General features: G+C 44.2%; 1 protein-coding gene across 1 annotated transcript; it reads left to right on the top strand.

Moving 5' to 3' along the window:
- The first annotated feature begins 466 nt into the window (after positions 1-466).
- On the top strand, positions 467-18505 carry LOC123038347 (putative disease resistance protein RGA3). Its single transcript, XM_044462184.1, has 6 exons — positions 467-653; positions 695-803; positions 3302-3770; positions 13806-14468; positions 15291-17296; positions 18466-18505. Exons 3-6 carry the CDS (start codon positions 3312-3314, stop codon positions 18503-18505), a joined length of 3168 nt encoding a protein of 1055 aa, XP_044318119.1. The 5' UTR covers positions 467-653; positions 695-803; positions 3302-3311.
- Positions 18506-21809: the final 3304 nt, after the last annotated feature.

The raw sequence follows: 21809 nt of genomic DNA, 5'->3' as shown, positions 1-21809 counted from the left end.
GATGATAAAAAAAAGAATAAGGTTTCTGCAGCTCTTGGCTCCGATGCAGCGACTCTGGTGGGTTATTGATGTTAGATCTACGAGGCAGTGTCTGCCTTTTGATAGCGGTAAATTTTGAATTTTACTACCTCCGTCATGGTTTACTAGTCTACCTCGTATCATGTCTTATATTTGACCATGGTTTTAATTACCAAAATATAAGTTATATATGTAACAAAACTAATATCATTTGAAAGTACATTAAAATACGAGTGCAACAACACAGTTTTTTGTGACATGCATTAATACTTTAGTAGTCAAATGTATGGTTAAAATTTGACATAAATTTGAAAAATGACCAATGAAGGACGGAGGTGGAGGTAGCAGCTCGCAGCCCCCCCCCCCCCCCCCCCCCCTCTCTCTCTCCAATAATGCAAGCTGCAGGGGTAGTAGTAGACCAGTCATTGAATGGCAATGAAGACCGACGACGCTGTGGATTAGTTGCCCAGCTTGCTCTTTCTCCCCCAGATCTGCTCGGCCAGCTTGCAGCAGCAGCAGCTCTGCTCTCCCCGCCGGCCGCCGTCACTTTGGCCGGCCATCCACCACCCACCGTACCGTCTCCAGCCGCCACTACTTGGCGTCCGGAGTGGATCCCCTCTCCGCTCTGGCTCTCCATCGACAAGGGGATCTATCTATATATTCATTCTACTAGGAGTGAGTGGCTTCAGCTGCAAACAACCAAGAAGAGAAGAGATAGATCCCATCCCACTGCCTGCCTTGTTGAATCCTCTCGGCTCTCACTGCAACTGCAACTGCAACGCAAGGTGATAATCCGTCCGTCCGCAAACCAAACGGACTGTCTAGGATTTCTGCTGTGTTTACTTTTACTTGCTGTATTTCCCAAAGGGATCTTGATTCAGATAGGGATCTTGCATTTTGCATTTCCAAGCAGCAGACGCGAGGCATTTTGTATGTATCTATTCAGAATGCCTCCGTTTGCTTGGATATGCAAAATGCAAGATCCCTACCTCATCTGAATAGATAGGGATCTGTTACGGGTTACGAATAGATACATATTGCTTGGAAATACATTACAGTGTCTGTTTCTCTCCGATTGAATGTCTCTGTTACGGAGTACATCAAGTGTTATAGTGTACATTTTGTTCCGACTCCGCTCCGCTCCATTCTAGTCTAGTGAAAGAAATTGCTCTAGTAACAAGCGCACCAACTCTTGTGAAAACTAAACTAGCATGTGTGCAACGCAATTTCTTTGGTGCACATTATAAGTTAGTATCTGCAATATCTCTCTATTTTTCGTTTATGTATAAATATTTGCAGTGTTAGGAGTTAGGACAAACAAGTTTCAACATTGATATTGATTTAACTAGCACCATAAGGTGCCTGCTTTTCAGCTCAACTAACAAATTACTTGACCTGATGATACGAGCATCCTAACCTGCAATTAGTTGCCAATAAGACCGCTTGCTTGCTTGACCTGATGAGATGGACAAATACCATGTCAAGTCCATCAACCTGGTCAGTGAGAGAGGGACGTGCAAGCGCGCGCTTATTCTCAAATAGTCACTGCTGCAGATCTGTAAAGAGAGTCGTTGAAGCCTTTGCAGTTTCCACTAATTAAACGTACATACTTAATTAAGTGTCATCGCCGTCTGCCAGATCCCCTCTAGCTCTGTTTGTCTGTCTGTCTGTCTGTATTGGGGACTCCGATTATCGAGTCACATGGCAAAACATGCTTATTAACCTTAGTGCAATGGATGATTCTTTTGTGTCGTTAATTTTTAACTACTCCCTCCGTCTCAAAATAAGTGTCTCAACCTTAGTGCAACTTTGTACTAAAGTTAGTATAAAGTTGAGACACTTATTTTTGGCACGGAGGGAGTACATCCATCGGTCCATCTCTACCTGTTTTTTTTTTTAGAAAAGGAGGACGACCCCCGGCCTCTGCATCTTGACGATGCATACGGCCACTTTATTAATTATTGACACAAGACCGTACAGAGTCATACAACAATAAGTCTAAAGGCACTAAACTAAGCAACAACTGTCGCTATCCCTATCCAGTTGATGTAGGGGCGCTGAAAGTCTGGGCCTAATACCAAACAGACCATGCAGCCAAACCTAAACATCTAAAGACTTGAGGTGCCACCCAGGACGCCTGCCGGGCATGGGCACCCACCAGTCCGGCGTGCTTCTCAACCAGGACCCCTACCGGGTATGAGGCAGCCGCAGCCACCTGCCACGAATCCATCTTCAGAGTTGTACTGCTGCATCAACCTTGGCCGGTCCAACTGCCGCCGACGCCACCATGACGTCAGGCAGCGTCACCCTCCTGCGCGAGTCCATCTTCGCTAATCAGGCGCCGAGTCTCCACTGCGCCACGCCGCCGACATCCGCCGTCATCAATGGAGCAAATGAAACACCGCTCCTCCTCTTGTCCCCTCCAACCAGCACTCGCTCCAAAACGATACCCCCAGGAGGGAGAACGATACCGATAGCACCGTCATCGTCCAATTCAGTAGACCCAGATCTAGGGTTTCCTCCGGAACTACCCGATCAGGTTGATGAGACCTGCAACGACGATGCCTCCAGAAGGAAACGACGTCTGAGACGCCGCCATCGTCCGCCAAGACCGCAGTCTGGCGCGATTTTCACCGGAAGCTACGTCTTCCCGACCTCGTGGCTAGCTGGAACCGAGCGGAACCTCGCCACGAAGCCGTATGTTGTCGTCGGTACTCCGGCGGAGATCCGGCATCTCCTCACCGGTCCCTCCACGCGTCGCCGGTCGGCGAAAGGCCTCCCCGCGACGGATCCAAACGGGGCGTTGGATCCGCAGTAGCCATCGTCACCATCACGAGCAGGACAGCCCACCTCGCCGGATGGGGCGCTGCCACCGCCGCCGTCCATGCAGGGCCGCCGCTTCGCCGGCGATGCTGCTCGGCCCCCCGCCGCACAGACCGAAATCTCCGTCCCAGCCGCCGCTGTTGGATCGCATGAGAAGGGCCGCCCCCGCCGCCTCAGATGGGATCCGCCGCCTCCCCCCGCCCAGAAACTTTGGCACCGGGCCCGCCGCCACCGTGGCCCACGCCGGCGGCAGCGGCAGGAAGGGGTGGAGGGAGAGGTGCTAGCGGCGCTAGGGTTGGGGCCCCTGGCGTCGCCCGGGGGGAGGCGACGCGAGGGGTGCGAGGGACGCGATATATCGCTGTCCTCTACCTGCTACCTGCACTGTACCAACATCTTCCCATGCATATTAATCTGTATACATATTATGCTTAACTGGTTGTGGTGTGGTGTACACATGCAGGAAGGAAGCCATGGCGGCTGTCCTTGATGCTTTGGCAGCCCGTGTGATGAACAACATCATGGACATGGGAGAAGAGAAGATTCGCATGCTGCTTGGCGTCTCCCACGAGATCAACAAGCTGCAAGGCAACGTGGAACCCCTCCGGAACCTCCTCACCAATGCCGAGAGGAGGCGAATCACCGACAAGAGCGTGCAGGCGTGGGTGACCAAGCTCAAGGATGCCATGTACGAGGCCGAAGACATCCTTGATCTCTGCCACCTCGAGGCCATGGACCGAGAGGAGAAGCAGCACTCCACCGGCTTATGCCTCCGGCTCCAGGAGAAGCTGCCATTTCTGGGCTGCGTGGGGGAGAAGCTGCAGGGTATCCTCCAGCCATTTCTCTTCTTCGTGCAAAACCCGGGATTTGCCAACCAGGTAGGAAGCCGCATCAAGAATCTCAACGATCAGCTGCTCACCATCCGCAACGGTGTTGATGGCTTCAACTTAAACATTGACCTTACCTCGTACGAGGAACGGAGGAGGCCGCTCACCAGTTCTGCACACCCTAGGCGCGAGAACGCACAAGTCGTCGAGTCAGTTCTGCACACCGATGATTGGTTACGCCGGTACTTTGCTGACTCCTCGTTGATGGAGATCTTCGAGGCAGGATAACTGTTCTAGCAACACCGAGGGGGCCAGAAGTGGCTCCTCGAAGGCGATGCTAATACCACTTAATTCCAGGTGATCGCCAATGGACGCCGTCATAAGTGCTCCATCCCGTGTCTCTGGGAGGGAGACACCCTCCTGAAACACCCGGATGAGATGAGAACCCACATTTACTCTTTCTATAAGGGGCTCTTTACGGCGGAACCCCGTAGGGGGTGTCATTGGCGGAGAACTTTTGGACGCTTGCGGACAGGGTATCTGATAATGAGAATGTGGAATTAATTCTCCCATTCTCACCCGAAGGGGTGGGCAGGGCTATCGCCTCTATGAAGGCGGGTTTGGCGTCGGGGCCTGACGGCCTGCTGGTGGCCTTCTTTCAGAAATTCTGGAATGTTCTCAAACCTGTGATCATGCCAATGTTCCATGAATTTTATATTGGAACTTTTGACATGTCGAGAATAAACTTTGGTGTCATTACCCTGATCCCCAAAGTAGTTGGGGCTATGGACATTGGACACTTCAGACCTATCATGGTTATCAAAGTGCTTGAACGCATCTCTGATCATGCTATGTCCAGTTGAAGGTGGTGGATAGAAACTTGACTTTGGGGATGAGAATCTAGAGTTCAACCTTGTGTTGGACTCACCATCATCGTGCACATGTGTCGATTCCTTCATGAAGGCGTAGTCTAGAAGTTGTGTATTTTTCTTGTTGATGTCTGTTGGGGAATGTAGTAATTTCAAAAAAATTCCTATGCACACACAAGATCATGGTGATGCATAGCAACGAGAGGGGAGAGTGTTGTCCACGTACCCTCGTAGACCGTAAGCAGAAGAGTTAGCACAACGCGGTTGATGTAGTCGTACGTCTTCACGATCCGACCGATCCAAGTACCGAACGTACGGCACCTCCGAGTTCAGCACACGTTCAGCTTGATGATGATCCCCGGACTCTGATCCAGCAGGGTGTCGGGGATGAGTTTCGTCAGCACGACGGCGTGGTGACGATGATGATGTTCTACCGGCGCAGGGCTTCGCCTAAGCATCGCAACGATATGACCGAGGTGGAATATGGTGGAGGGGGGCACCGCACACGGCTAAGGAACGATCACCGCACACGGCTAAGGAACGATCACGTAGATCAACTTGTGTGTTCTGGGGTGCCCCATGCCCCCGTATATAAAGGAGCAAGGGGGGAGGCGGCCGGCCTTGGGAGGAGGCGCGCCAAGGGGGGAGTCCTACTCCCACCGGGAGTAGGACTCCTCCTTTCCTTGTTGGAGAAGGAAAGAGGGGGAGAGGGAGAAGGAAAAGAGGGCTGCCCCCTTTGTCCAATTCGGACCAGAGTGGGGGCGCAGGCCTCCTTCCTTTTGGCCTCTCTCCTCTATTCCCGTATGGCCCAATAAGGCCCATATACTCCCCGGCGAATTCCCGTAACTTTCCGGTACTCCGAAAAATACCCGAATCACTCGGAACCTTTCCGAAGTCCGAATATAGTCGTACAATATATCGATCTTTACGTCTCGACCATTTCGAGACTCCTCGTCATGTCCCCGATCTCATCTGGGACTCCGAACTCCTTCGGTACATCAAAACTCATAAACTCATAATATAACTGTCATCGAAACCTTAAGCGTGCGGACCCTACGGGTTCGAGAACTATGTAGACATGACCTAGAACTATTCTCGGTCAATAACCAATAGCGGAACCTGGATGCTCATATTGGCTCCCACATATTCTACGAAGATCTTTATCGATCAAACCGCATAACAACATACGTTGTTCCCTTTGTCATCGGTATGTTACTTGGCCGAGATTCGATCGTCGGTATCCAATACCTAGTTCAATCTCGTTACTGGTAAGTCTGTTTACTCGTTACGTAATGCATCATTCCGTAACTAACTCATTAGCTACATTGCTTGCAAGGCTTATAGTGATGTGCATTACCGAGAGGGCCCAGAGATACCTCTCCGACAATCGGAGTGACAAAACCTAATCTCGAAATACGCCAACCCAACATGTACCTTTGGTGACACCTGTAGTACTCCTTTATAACTACCCAGTTACGTTGTGACGTTTGGTAGCACCCAAAGTGTTCCTCCGGTAAACGGGAGTTGCATAATCTCATAGTTACAGGAACATGTATAAGTCATGAAGAAAGCAATAGCAACATACTAAATGATCAGGTGCTAAGCTAACGGAATGGGTCAAGTCAATCACATCATTCTCCTAATGATGTGATCCCGTTAATCAAATGACAACTCTTTTGTCCATGGTTAGGAAACATAACCATCTTTGATAAAGGAGCTAGTCAAGTAGAGGCATACTAGTGACACTATGTTTGTCTATGTATTCACACATGTATTATGTTTCCGGTTAATACAATTCTAGCATGAATAATAAACATTTATCATGATATAAGGAAATAAATAATAACTTTATTATTGCCTCTAGGGTATATTTCCTTCAATGTCGTCTTGTAACATAGGGTTAGTTGCTAAGTAGTGGACTTACTGTCGCGAGGCATGTGGCCACGAGTTATCTTTTTTGCTTTGTTTCCGAGACAATGTTGTTTGGCTGCTGGATTTTGCATTCTTAATAATATATGGCTCTATGCATCGTCTTGATGCAGAGGCCGGGGTTATACTCCTTTGGGAAAAGAAAAGTCCAGAGCAGATCAAAGAAATCAATCGAGCAATACAAGCCCAATTGACATGCCCAGCCTAGTCTGGGTCAGTTTCACTCTCCCATCTCGACCGGCATCGATAGGCTGATGGCAGTATTTCTTTAGATAAACTACATGGCATTCATTCAACAGTTGGATTATAAACCCACACATAGCCACGATCTAGAAATAGTAAGAAGATCAGAGGAACAACACCTTGCTAAAAGGACCCCACAGAAAATAAAAGTATAATTTTGGGGGACCTAAACGTAAGACAGACAACCGTCACCGCCGTACGTCGTCTTGGCCAACGCTTTGATGGACAGATGGAAGACACCAACTTGCTCAGAAACAAAGAAACGTCATAGCAAACAATGTTGTGTTGTGAGTCGATGAAGCGGGCCACTGCGCAACCCGAGACCTTGTGGCTCATCGACTGGGGATCATCCCCACTCTCCTCAGCCCCCGGCCCCACTGCCCTTAATCGACAACACCGAAGAGGAGACTCGAAACCGCCAATGTTGAAGTTGTGCCCACAAATATATCCTTTGATTGTTGGACAAGGTGATCAGGGTTTTTTCTACAAATATATACTTTGATTATTGGACAAGCTTATCAGGGGCTTTTCTACAAATATATCCTTTGATTGTTGGACAAGGTGATCAGGGTTTTTTCTAAAAATATATACTTTGATTATTGGACAAGCTTATCAGGGGCTTTTCTACAAATATATCCTTTGACTGTTGGACAAGCTGATCATGGTTTTTTCTACAAATATATCCTTTGAAGCTACGAGCCAAAAATATATCCTTTGATTGTTGAAGCCGTGGCCCAAAAATATATAACATGAAAATTATTCATGAATTATTTCAAAATGTTAAAGAGTTTTTGATTCACGAGTTCAATATTCAAAAATTCTACCAACTGTTTGTGAAATTCAAAATGGTTTCAAACAAAAAATGTTCAATTAAAAACAGAATAATAATCATTATTATTTGTTTTTCAAAGAAAGCATGAATTTAAAAATATTCACAAAATTCTAAAAATATTCTTTCATTTTTGGAAACAATGAATTAAAAAAATTACAAACTTAAAAATGATTCTAATAATGTTTGAAAATTTAAAAATATTAAAACATTATAAAAATTTCACAAATTTTAAATGTATTCATTCGATAATGAATGGAAGAAAAAAAATAAAGAGAGAAGAAAAGCAAAGAAAAAAGAAGAAGGAAAACAAACAAGAAAACTTCTAAAAACCTGAAAGGAAATAGGTAAAATGGCTGGAGAAACACATGAAAAGAAACCCAGGTGAAGAATCTAGAATCTTTCAACAACCAGGAACCACACATAGGTTGGTCGGTTTGCTCTCGGGGTGCGTGGTTGGTGGGGATGTAGCATGTTAAGGATCACCAATGCTATTTCTCGCATTTTGTGAGAAGCACTTAGCGCTTGGCTCTGGTACTCCCAACATGGGTCTCACCTCAGTAGCAAGGACCCAAGCGGACACAAGCGATACATGATCGTGTTGGATGACACAACACACCTGCACCGTGCAGTCCGGACGTATTTTGGCGGTTTGAGGATCGGTGTTCAAAATGCCCTTAGTAATCTTTGCCATATTTTCACCGGTTATGACACTTTCTTTTACTTTTATACACGGTTTGCTTGAGGCCTTTGTTTTGAACCTCGTACTATATTTAATAAAATGATTTGATGCATCAGGTAACGTAGAGGCCTGGGTCATCCTTCTTTAAGAAAAATCTGCAAGGCATGGCACAATTAACTTTGGGAACATCGACGCTCTTGTCGATTGTTACAAACACGGCGCGCGCGGCTGACATATCGATCAAAACTACTAATACTCATGTATGTATCGACAAGAACAAGAGAGTGCTTTCTCCGTGCATCGATCGATCTTCCCTATATTGATTGACCAGCACAAGACAAGACCACTCCGATTTATGCGACATAAAAAGGGGGCCGCCGGCAATTGTATGCATCTATCTTCCCTGACGAAATTTCCAAAGGCTTTGTTGATGTCAGATTTTGGCAGGGCCTTAAGATAGCCTCATCAAATATAAGAGTGCGCAACATTAAAGTTCCTCCTCTCGTCGAGCACAACAATTTTGTTTTCTTGGTCATCTCCGTCCGAAATCGAATGCAACCTAGACAGTCAAAACAGTGCAGCGTGGCTGAGAAAAGCAGCCCAATCTAACCGGGAACTTTTACCCGATATGACCGGGTTAGACCCGAGGGGAGTCGGCGGTTAGCTCAATATAACCGGGTCAGACATGAGAGGAGCCAGCGGTTAGAGCATCTACAGTCGGGTGTCCTAAACCCGTCTTAAACGTCCGGACAGGTGGATTGGTCACTGACCGATCACAAAAAACTGATCCATCCGGTCGCCTCAAATTGGCCTCAATTGCCCCGGCCGTCCGACATCCCCCATATCAGGTCCAAATGTAGGGCGGATATGGGACGACACGGGCACGTTCGGGCGCGTCCGCCATGTCGGACCTGATAGGCCCGACCCATCGCCGACCCCACGGCTGTCCCAAAGAAAACCACAATCCGGCTCCTCGCTTCGAACCCAGCTCACACACACCCCTCTCTCGCTCCGTCCTCTCCCCTCTTCGATCCCGATCCAATCCGGCACAATGTCGAGCTCCGGCAGCCACTCCGGCTTCAGCCTCGACGTTGAGGAGGAGCTGGCCCTCCGCATTGCCTTGGAGCAGTCCATGCACTGCCGCCGCGGGATGCCTGTACAACCTGATAAGGACGAGCGGCTCCTCGCTTGGGTCTACCGCTGGTCGCTGGCAATGGCGAGCAAAGACGCGAAGGTGCTCCGGCTTGCCATAGAGCAGTCGGGGTGTGAGACGAATGAGGCAACGGTGGAGGCAGCTCGGGTGGCCAAGTTGAAGCGGCAGCAGGACAAGGCCGTTTGCCGGATGAAGGGGTTGATCCTCCTCTCCGACTCCTCGTCCGACGACGGCGACGACCATAGCTCCACCTCCTCCTCCGATGACCAAGATCCTTCACAAGTCGTGGGCGTCTACAGCTACGCCAGTGACTGGAAGGGCAAAGGCACGTCGAGAAAGTAGTGAAGACGCTTCTCCTCCTATGCTTATTATCGTTTTTAGTTGTTAAAGTTAAGAATTTGTCTGGCGATGAACTCGGATGGTCTTTTGGATGATGTACAGTTTGTTTATGTGCATTTGGTTGCCCGTTTCATGCTGATTTCGTTGTCTATTGTTTGATCACGTAGAGTAGCTCATCGCTTTTGCATGCGTAGTATGAATATAGGATGCCGGATATGTGGTAAGCGGATGCGTAAGAGAAAAATTTAAGGCGTGACCGGTCAGTGACCGCGGACGTGCCCACTATCGGACAAGTCCAGCTGTAGATGCCCTTAGACCAGTATAACCGGTCCCAACCAAATCCATGTCCCACCTCCTACTTTGCCTTGAAGCAGTCAGCCATGTGGACGCCGTCGACGTGGATGAGCCGGCCTCATGGTCACCGCGGTAGGGTGTGAACCACACGGGCGGTGCGACTGACACGGAGCTAGCGACGTCCGCGATCGCTCACATCTCCTCTGCGCCCGTCTCCGCGTTGATCTCCGCGAACAGGGTGTCACACTCCTCCGCCATGATGCGTAGCCGCCATCACTCGCGTCTAATAAACGATCATGTCCGCTCATGATCAACATTAATGGGGCACGAGGGAGCGAAGAATTGTTCGCATGGGAGAGGGTTTTGAGGTGGGACCAGGATGTCAGACGCGTTGATGTGGTCCGGACACATGCACCCCGCTCCGTTTGATATCAAATTGGATGGCAAACTACGTCGGACAATGATCCGCGTTGGAGATGGCCTAATTAACCAGCTTGTGCATATTTTATTTACTCGCATCTTTCATGGGTTGTTGGGCCACAGCTGGTGTTTGTTGGGCTTTTCTCGCTCCATGAAGACTCTTCATCGGAGCGAAGAACCCAACCAGATCCTATTTTGTTCTCGCTCTGCTCTTCCACCACCACCACAGTTGAACCGAAGCAGATCGGGGAAACAACCCAACGAGATCCTATTTGCTCTCGCTCTGCAACTGCAAGCTGACCCAGCCAAGGTAATAATCCCTACGTCGTTAATCATGCTTTCTTTGCAAGCTGACCGATCGAGGTGATAATCCGTCCGTTGTTAAATCATCATGCTTATTTGCATGCATATAGCTAGCTAGTTTGTCGATTAGCATGGTTTTCCTACTTTTTCGCTATATCCAAGGATCTGTACCTGGCGTTGTGTGTGATTAATCAGCGTGCTGTTCATTTCTCAAATAATCTGTACCAACTCACTCTTCTTTCCTCTATCAGTATCCCCTACGCGCCTTCAACCGCCACCGAGTTTGGAAGCTGCTTATGTGGATCTGCCCTCTGCGGGTTCATCATTCATCAATTTCCAGGTTAATCACATACTACTAACTACCAATGGCCAAACGGAAAGCTAGTACTGCACGAAGTGACCTAGAGCACATGTTAGTCGACGAAACCGCCGATCCCAGGGCCCTGCCATTATCTCTATTGGAGGACATCACCGGAGATTTCTCTCATGACCATGAGATTAGAAGAGGTGGATTTGCAGTCGTGTATAAGGTACGCAACACGCATAATTACACACGGAACCTTGATTCCAAAACTTGAATCAAACTCAAGGCAACACCTGTGACTGTGCTGCATGATAGGGAATACTTGGCAAGAGGGCGGTCGCTGTGAAGAGGATGTCCAACGCTTTTATGGATGAAATGGAATTTCACCGAGAGGTTGAATGCTTAATGCGGGTGAAACACAAAAATGTAGTAAGATTTCTGGGATATTGTGCTAACAGACAAGGAACTATGGAAACATACCACAATAAACTTGTCATGGCAGATGTCCACCAAAGATTGCTTTGCTTCGAGTATATACCACAAGGAAGTCTTGATAAGTACATGATCGGTACGACCATGCAGCCTCTTAACTGTTCTCTTTATTTATTTTATTAAGTTCCTGTGCTCGAAATTGTGTAATTTTTCATATATCATCTAGTACTATTCCAAAGTTAAGACATCAAGTATCTCAAATTATAAAACACCGTCTCCCTTCTCCCCTTTATAGATGCACACCGTGAGTGGGGAACCTGCTATAGAATAATCAAAGGGATTTGCGAAGATCTACAGTACCTTCATGAGAATAATATTATTCACTTGGATCTGAAACCCGCCAATATACTGCTCGGAAATAACATGGTACCAAAAATTACTGATTTCGGGCTGTCAAGATGCTTCGACGAAAATCAAAGCCGACATATTACCAAAACTATATTAGGAACATTGTAAGCTAGCTAACTCCTCTTGAAAATTTAGTATTTGTGCTCTCTGATTTAAAATTGCACCCTCTTTGTACATTAACTGATCCTACATTATTTTTTTTTATACAGAGGATATTTGGCGCCAGAACTTCGTGACGCGGGCGTAATCGCACGCAGTGCTGACTTGTATAGTCTCGGTGTAATTATCATTGAAATACTTACCGGACAGAAGGGTTATCAAGATATTCGGGATGTAAGAACAACATATACCATTGCTATAAAGATAAAAAGCTCATTTTTCACGGCTAAGAAGGGCCGGCTTCAAAATAATTGTCGCACTTTTACTTAGCATATTGCCATTACATTTTACTTTGAGATGTTATCAAATATTATTTCCGGAAACACACCACAATTTGGGTGCAAAAGAATCAGCACTTGACATTACTATATAGAAATGATAGGCTTCATGAAATGACAAGTGTCCAGGTATGTTCTTTGATTCTGAGTTGCTATAGATACCACTTGAATCCTTGCACTGGAACCATTTAAGCTGCTAAAGTATGAGATTTGGTGCTCGAGGAATAGGGGCCAAGAGTCCCTTGAAGATAATTGCTTTACTCGTACATCCATGTTTCGCCGCATAGTAGTTTTAGAATCTTCATCAACCAAATATTTTTCCAAAATGATAAGTGCTACATGTGTGGCACGAAGCACTCCGGCCCTGACGTTTGTTTAGAACTAAAGTTGCCATTCGAAAAAAAACAACTACCCAAAAAAAAACTAATTGATAGGCTTCAAAGAACATACCTGTGCTTGAAATTATTTATTCCCAGGCAAAAGAAGTAACTTTTTAGAGGATTTTCTTTATTAGTTTGATGCTTCATTTCTAATTGGGCAATTTACATGGAGTGATAGATATCCCTTGAATCTAGTGGGACATAGTTTACTTTTTAGAACATTTTTGTTGTTAGTTTGATGCTTGGATTTTGTGGTAGGTATATGGTATACATATGCATTTTTCCTATATAGAAAGATATTGATGATCCATTTTGTAGACCATAACTCATCTCTATAATTCTTAGGTACTTGAGAGTTGGAGTGATAAGTTGGAGAGATCACAACAAGACACATTGTGCGAACAAATATGAGTATGCTACGAGATAGCTTTAGAGTGCATGGACTTCAACCCAAAAAAGAGACCGCCTAGTGCACGGAATATAATTGATAGGCCTCATGAAATGACAAATGTCCAGGTATGTTCCTTGATTCTGAGTTGCTATAGATACCACTTGAATCCTTGCACTGGAACCATTTAAGCTGCTAAAGTATGAGATTTGGTGCTCAAGGAATAGGGGCCAGGAGTCCCTTGAAGATAATTGCTTTACTCGTACATCCATGTTTCGCCGCATAGTAGTTTTAGAATCTTTATCAACCAAATATTTTTTCCAAAATGATAAGTGCTACATGTGTGGCACGAAGCACTCCGGCCCTGACGTTTGTTTAGAACAAAAGTTGCCATCCGAAAAGAAAAAACAACTGCCCCCAAAAAAACTGAACTTGCCACCGAAAAAGGAAGTTGTCATGCGTGACAACTAAAGTTACCATCCTAGCGCCACTGAACTTGCCTAAAAAAACATTCGGAGTTGCCACAGATGTGGCACTTATCAGGGTCCAAAATTTTAACTTTCACTATCGACATACTTCATTCATTAAAAAATCATGATGTTTCAGATTTGCATATCCAGGTGTCGTGATTGCATGAAATATTTTAACGAATATTTAAATAATATATCCATTCTTGTTCTGTGTGCAGAACCCCAGGTTCGCCAACGATGAGATGGCCACCATCCCCAAGGGCGTCGCTGACTTCAACTTCATTGACCTCGGCTCCTACGAGGAGCGGAGGAGGTCGTTGACCAATTCTGCACACCCCAGGCGTGAGAGCGCACAGTTCGTCCATTCAGATCTTGTTGGGGATCAGATCAAGGAGAATACAGAGGAACTGGAGCATAAGCTGATCGCCGATGGCCGTAACGAGCATGGTAGCAGTGTCCTCAGGGTGGTGGCCATCGTTGGCCAGGGTGGCATAGGCAAGAGCACCCTGGCGAAGAAGGTCTTCGCAAGCAAGGCCATCAAGGAGGAGTTCCAAATCAAGATATGGCTGAGCATCACTCAGCAGTTCACCAAGGTGGACCTACTAAGGGCCGCCATCTCCCAAGCCGGGGGTGAGCACAGTGAGAACAAGGATGAGACCATCCTCGTGCAGGACCTCACCGACGCCATATCGAAGAAAAAGTTTCTGTTGGTCATGGATGATGTGTGGAACCAAGAAGCATGGAACCACGTGCTCCGCACCCCCGTTCTTAATGCCGCCGATACACAACCAGGAAGCCGAGTCTTGGTTACCTCAAGAAAGGTTGATGTCGTTCGGAGCATGGGAGCTTCCATCCTGCGTGTCAACAAACTAGATGATGAAGATTCTTGGTGTTTGCTAAAGAAACAGCTGCCACAGCCACAGGTCAGTAACTAATCAATATTTTGGACATCAATCTAGTCAAACTTTATCTAGCAGTACCTGTTGCACATTTGGGTTGGATGTATGATAGTCATGTGTGTACCTTTGTATATCAGTTTTATTATATTGTATTTTATATTAAATACTTTTTTCCAGTGTTGTTTATGATATTGGCTCGATCGACAACAAATACATTTGACTACTGCTTTTGATGTGTATATTTTAATGGAAAAATGTATTCCTATTATTCATGGCAAATTGAATGGTTCCTTTTTCATATGGCAATTGAATGGTATCCGATACATGCGCTAGTTGCCGCATGTATCCCTGGTTTTTTAGTTGCGGTGGAACATAAGTCCTACCTTGGCAAGAAAATGACAAGTTTCTTATGTATGTATATGTGAATCCATAATCGGTCAGATCAATCTAAAATGGAAAAGCATAGAGAACTATGAATAAATCTTAAATCTTGAAATTTTAATTCAGATAGGAAAATGTTTAGTTAGTAGAAATTTTAGTTCTTTCAAGGTTCTGTATTTTGCAACCTGGAAAGCTATGTTTCAAGTCTTAGTTTTGAATTTATATGTAACTAGATTTTCTAAATTTTGAAATTTTAACTTTGATTAAGCATATCACCGTTTTTCATCTAAAAATGTGTAGTATTTTTAATATTTATGAACACAATAGAATTTCAAATTTTTACTATGAGGCATTATATTTCTAGAAGTACTACACATGTTGTTTTGATCAAAGTTATTTTTCTTCTTTTCTATCCAAAAAGATGTAGCTCAGACATAGTACTAAGTTGTCCTATACTGTTGGCAGGTTGGTGTTGGAAGAGATTTTGATGATCTGAAAGATATTGGGATGAAGATTGTAAAAAAATGTGATGGGTTACCACTTGCTATTAAAGTGATGGGTGGACTCTTAAGCAGAAAAGATCCTAAGGAACGTGACTGGGAAATTATTTTGCACAAGAATCTTGGCTGGAAAGAGGACGACATGTCACAAGAGGAACTAAATTACTCAGTAAGCTTGAGCTACGATGATTTATCCCCCGATTTGAAGCAATGCTTTCTCTATTACTCACTTTTGCCAAAGGGTTCACGTTTTGGGAAGGATGGAGTTATTAGCTTGTGGATTAGTGAAGGGTTTGTTCAAGATGGTGAGAGGTCGGGGTCAGACCAACTTGATCTAGAAGAAAGAGGGCATGGGTATCATCGGGAGTTGGAGGATAGGAATCTTTTGGAGCCTGATGATTCAGATAATAACATATGGGAGTACACCCTGCATGATGTTGTCCGCTCGTTTGCTCAATTTATGGCTAAAGAAGAAGCTTTCGTGGTTCAAAAGGATCAAGCAGACATTAGAAATCTTCTTCCAGAAAACAAATACTTTTGTCGTCTCTCAATAAAAGCAACTCATGCAAAACTAGACTGGACCATCCTAGAGAAGCAAGAAAGATTGAGGACATTATTACTAATAGACTGTGAGATTGAACCTGGTGGTTCATTGGCAAATTTTGCTAATCTGCGGGTACTGGATATAAGCTCCAAGGAATCTGATTGGTTAGTGGACTCTTTGGGGGAGCTAAGACACCTAAGACACTTGTCATTCTCTAATACAAACATATCTAGGCTTCCAGATGACATCCATAAGTTGAGGTTCCTTCAGCACATTCATCTCAGGAATTGTACAAAGTTGGAAAAGCTTCCTGACAACATCACAAAACTAGCGTGTTTAAGATATCTTAACTTAGATGGGTCCAATGTAGATGTTATACCAAGAGGGTTTGGTGGCTTAACAAATTTGAGAACCCTTGCTGGGTTTCCAGTGAAGATGGATGGGGAGTGGTGCACTTTAGAAGAGTTGGAGGCTCTTCCACATCTTAGATGCCTTGAAGTCCAAGGCCTAGAAAATGTGCCTGGTAGTTCAGTTGCTAAAAGGGCCCAGATTAGCAACAAGGAGAATCTAGAATATTTGGAGTTAAATTTCTACAAGGATGAGAAAGAGGAGGAAGATCAAGTGCACCAAATTGGGGTGGAGCAACAAGAGAGAATAGAGTCTGTAGTTGATGAGCTCTGCCCTTCACCTGCTAGATTGGAGACTCTAGGAATAGTAAGATATTTTGGTGGTCGACTACCAAATTGGTTGCAGTCCCCAGCGGCAACAACCTTTAAGAGCTTGAAGCATATTGGCCTAGAGCACATAACCCACTGCACCCGACTACCCGATGGTTTGTGCAGGATCCGCAGTTTGGAAAGACTAGGGATCGAGCATGCTCCAGCCATCGAGCATGTCGGGCCTGACTTCCAGACCCATGAAGATGCCGCAAGGGAAGTCGCATTCCCAAGTCTGAGAAGATTGGTGTTGGATGGGCTGTCGGGATGGAAGGAGTGGGAGTGGGAGGCGGAGGAGGAGCAGAGCAAAGTCATCGCCATGCCAGCTCTGGAGCATCTAGGAATCGGGGACTGCAAGCTGACACACCTTCCCCGAGGACTTGCTAGTGGCCGCAGGCATAATCTGAGAATCCTTGAGCTAGAGAAGCTCCCGCTCCTAGAATATGTGGAGAATTTCCCTTCGGTTGTGGAGCTGAATGTGTACTGCTGCCCCGAGCTCAAGAGGATCAGCGGCCTGTCCAAGCTGCGGACGGTGGACATCTGCGATTGCCCGAAGCTGAAGCTGCTGGAGGGTGTGTCGGTGCTGGACAGCCTGGAGCTGGATGAGGAACACTGGGAGGTTAGTGGAGCAGATGCGAGGTGCACACCCAAGAGCAAGGGATATCAACAAGGTGAAGACCAAGTGTCGCGTGAGCTCCCACTTCTGCTTCGGTACACCCCCCTAAACACAAGGACGGCTCAGATTAACCGGTACCTCTTCATAAGTAAGGGCATGATAGTCATAATTTATAAACTCTTCACGTATATGCTGTTTCTTTTTACAAACACGTATACACTGTACATGAACGGACGTGCACACCCTGCCGCGGGCTGGCCCATTCAGCACCCGCACTAACCATCTCGGCAACGGGAGGTCACATGTTGTGTATTTCTTTTAATACTTAAAATAGGACACTGGAAAAGCGGAACATTTTCTTCCAAAATGACGACAAAATTTCAAATTCTTGAATTTTTCTTCCAAATCAGTGAACTTTTTTTCCCTAAAATTGATCAGTTCTCTTCTCAAATTCATGAACTATTTCGCAAATTGGCGATTTGTTTTTGAAAATTGTTGAACTTTTTTATAAAATTGACGAACTTTGTTTCTAAATCAATGTTTTTTTTTCAAATTTGTGATTTTTTTCCCAAATTAATGAACTTTCCTTCAAAATCGATAAACTTATTTTGATTTTTTGATGAACTTTTTTCAAAATCAATAAAATAAAAGAAAAACAAAATAATATAAAAACCCATGTAAAAACCGAAGAAAAAACCAGCCCGGTTGAAAAGGAAAACCAGAGTCTTTTTTTCAGTGTTATATTTGATGCACTACAAAAGATGGAAAAAGAAAAACTTAGACCATGATCAACAGAGGTGTTCGAGTAGGCGAGATGGCTCCATATAAGAGCACGTCGTTTCCCGACATGCTTGAAATGGCCCATATTTTTTTTGATGCCTTGTATGACCAATTCAAGGCACCATGCCAAGTTGTTTTGCTTTTCCGCAAGTTTTGCATTTTTCAGAGTTTTCCTGTCAAAAACGGCCGATGAATGGGTGGACGTGTCACAACTTGCATACTGTGTCAGAAATCGCTCAAACCTGGCATGGATGACTACCATGGTTATGCCCACCAGGTTGAAAAGGTTGTGGTCATTTTAGAATGTCCAAAAGTAGACCATGTTTAATGGAGGATGTTCGGGTTGGCTAGAAGACTCTACCTGAGGGTACATTGTTTCTCAACATCCTTCAAATGGCCTAATTTTTCCCACCTCCTTCTATGGTTAAATCAAGGCACCATGTCAAGTTGTTTAAGTTTTCGATAATTCTTGCATTTTTTATAGTTTTCTTGGTGAAAACTGGCTTATAAATGGCCGGACGTGACACAACATGCATATATTGTGGGAAATTCATTCAAACCTGACATGGATGCCTACCATGGGCATGCCCGCCTACTGGAAAAGGTTGGGGTCATTTCATGCATGTCCAAAAATATATCATGTTCAACAGAGGGTGTTCAGGTAAGCGAGAAGGGTCCATTTGAGGGCATGTTTTTGCGGCATCCATTAAATTCACCCTAAATCTTTCCATGATCTTATATGATCGATTAAACGCACCATGCCAAGTTGTTTTGGTTTTCGACAAATTTGATCTTTTCTGGACTTCTCTCGGTTAAAAAAGGCAGCTAAATGATAGGACGTGTCACAACTTGCATATTTTGTCGGAAGTCGTTCAAACCTGGCATGGATCCTTACCACGGGCATGCCCCCTGCCTGCAAAAGTTTGGGTCATTTAATTTTTTTCAAAACTAGACCATGTTCAATGGAGGGTGCACCCGGATGGGCATGCCCATGGTAGGCAACCATGCTAGGTTTAACAATTTCCGACACCATATGTAAGTTGCCACATGTTCGACCATTTTATCGGTCTTCTTTTATTAAGAAAACTCCAGAAAATGCAGAACTTGTCAAAACCAAATCAACTTGGCATGGTGCCCTGAATTGCTCATAAAAGGCCATGGGAAAAATTAGGTCCATTACTTCTTTTTTTTTTGCTGGGGAAATTGGGGCCATCTCAAAGATATTGAAAAATAATGTGCTCTCAAAAGAACCATTCTGACCTTACCGAATAATCTCCGTTAAACATGGTGTTTTTTGGACATCCTTGAAATGACCCGAACTAATAAATACAAAGGGATAAAATTGAAAACCGTAAGTATTTTTTAAAAGCATTTAATAAAAAAATAGAAAAAATAATTTGGAACCATTAGTTTAAAAAGTTAGTTAAAACATGTATTTTGGTATTAAAAAAAGAGAAAATTGAATTAGTAAAATAAGAAATGAAATGAAAAAGATAGAAAAGAAAATAGAACGCTTAGGTCTTGGCCTAACTAGGCGACGACATTGCTCTCGTCGGGCGCGTGTGGGCCTGATCCAAGAGCTCACAGATTTGAAAAAAGTTCATCAATTTTTTTACAAAATATTCATGGATCTGAAAATTTTCAAAAAAAAGTTCACTAAGGAAATTTGCTAAAAGGTTTTCTCGGTTTTGGGAACCTTGGCTTCCCAGCCATTTTTTCTGGCTTTGGGACATTCTCGAAGGTCGTGAACCGTGTTTTTTCTTTTTCTCTTTTTATATTCTCTCTTGTTCATTTTTTGTCTTCTTTGACTTTTCGTTTATTCTGTTTATTGTTTCTATTTCTCATAAATTAAAAAAATTTGGAATTCATTTTTTTCATATTCTTCTGGAATTCCAAATTCGTTACTGTTTTTTAAAAAAATGTACATGTTTAAAATTTTGTTATTTTATAAAAAAACTGTTTGTGTTTTGACATTCTGAGCAAGTTTGAAAGGCATGAACATTTTTTTTGAAATTTATGCACAATTTTAAAAAACAATTATTAGTCTTTTATGAACAAAACAGGAAAACTAGAAACCGTAACAAAAACCGTGCAAAAAAACATAAACCAAAGAGTGAAGGTGCTGTGTTTTTTTTTCTTGGCGTTGTGTCTCTCGAACAAGAAGAAGAAAAGAAGGTTAGTAAGCATATCAGATGTGCTAGCCCAGATGGTTTGTGCGGTTACATGTAGTGCGTGAGTGCATTTTTTGATGATTAAAACTAAAAAAGCTAAATGGGCTGAGCCAATGTGGGAGGGCTGTTCGCCGGGTATTATACGAACCTACAACGTATGCGTAGAAAAGTGAGTACAATTTGTGAAAAGTCTATACTACCCTTTATACGTTTTGTGAGGGGGGTGTACCGAAGCATTGCTCGCTATAACCAGGACTGTAGCTCTGAACTCGCTCAAGAGATGAGCATTTTCACCTGTAATAAGACAATACTACTTCATGGCAGCAGGTTCGGTTCCTTCATGCTCCTGAAAAGGCACAAGAATTGGTTTATATATGCTGCTGAATTCATCTTCATTTGGTTGATATCTGTAATCAGTGGAATAGGTGCGGCGAGCAGTCTGGGCGTGAGAAGGGAAAATCATATACACTTCCTTATGCAAATAAATGGAGCCAAAATGCACTTATGACTCAAAACTGTCAGGTCCTGAAACTGAAACTGAATGCTCTTCTTTACGCTGCTGAGTTGTTCAGTTTCAGTTTGGTAATTAGAATGGTGTCGATGTAAGAAAGGGCTTCTCTTCTCTTTTGCAGCTAGCTTTGTTTGTAAGCGTGTGTGTCGGGATGAGCATTTTCACCTGTAATAATAATAGTAAGACAGGTGCAATCTGCTGCTCCTATGCTTTAACTGTATTTCTCGACCGTTTGAGCACGTGTGTTGATTGTGCTCACCTGGATTTGAATATACAGTATTTTTTTGTTGAGGCTTGTTTATACTACAATCCGTAGTGAAGTAGGAGTAGTTGTGTTGCTCTCACTCGCATGCTGATGTTTTGTGAGGTTCCTTCATCTGGAACAGGCAATCATGCTCCTAAAAAAGGCAAGAATTTCTTTGCACAAAGGATCAATTCAAGGTGCCTGGGATTCTTGCTGATCCAAGAAACAGAGCATCACAGACCATGTTTTCCGCTGCGATGCGGCACATGCAAGACTAATATGTTGCATATTCTGAATTTGTTTGGAGGGCTCAAAACCATGGCTGCGGCTGCAGCACTACCATGCATGGCAGGTTTCAAGCTTTCCATGCAAATATGACTGTAATCTGACTTGGGAGTTTCGTTTCATACCTCCTCTCCTTTGTCTGAACTCACAAGCTCCTAACTTGACAACTCGTCTCTCTCTCTCTCTCTCTCTCCTAACTTGACAACGAAATTATGTATATATCGGGTATGTATATACCCAATAATTTATGTAAATATATGGGTATTTAATACCTACTAACGATACCACAAAAAAAATACCTACTAACGATATTATGTACAAATACGGGTATCAAATACCTACTCGTGTATTTATGTATACATGTGGGTACGTATATGCCCAATAATTTATTTTTAGAACTATTTATGTTTTATTTTATTTTCTAACTATCTAATACAGGTATGCAATACCAAAATTATGTGCATTCTCAGGGTGCGTATATATCCAATGAAATCTTGCGTACAAGGGGCAGAATACATGCTATATAAGAAAGTAATAAATGTTGACTTACATATTAATACCTTGCCTTTTTTATCACGCGACATGCATGCATGGGACCATCCACGAATTAAAGCCTG

The sequence above is a fragment of the Triticum aestivum genome, chromosome 2A, assembly GCF_018294505.1.
Source record: "Triticum aestivum cultivar Chinese Spring chromosome 2A, IWGSC CS RefSeq v2.1, whole genome shotgun sequence".
In the NCBI taxonomy this organism is placed as follows: domain Eukaryota; kingdom Viridiplantae; phylum Streptophyta; class Magnoliopsida; order Poales; family Poaceae; genus Triticum; species Triticum aestivum.
This window is presented reverse-complemented; position numbering and strand designations above follow the sequence as displayed.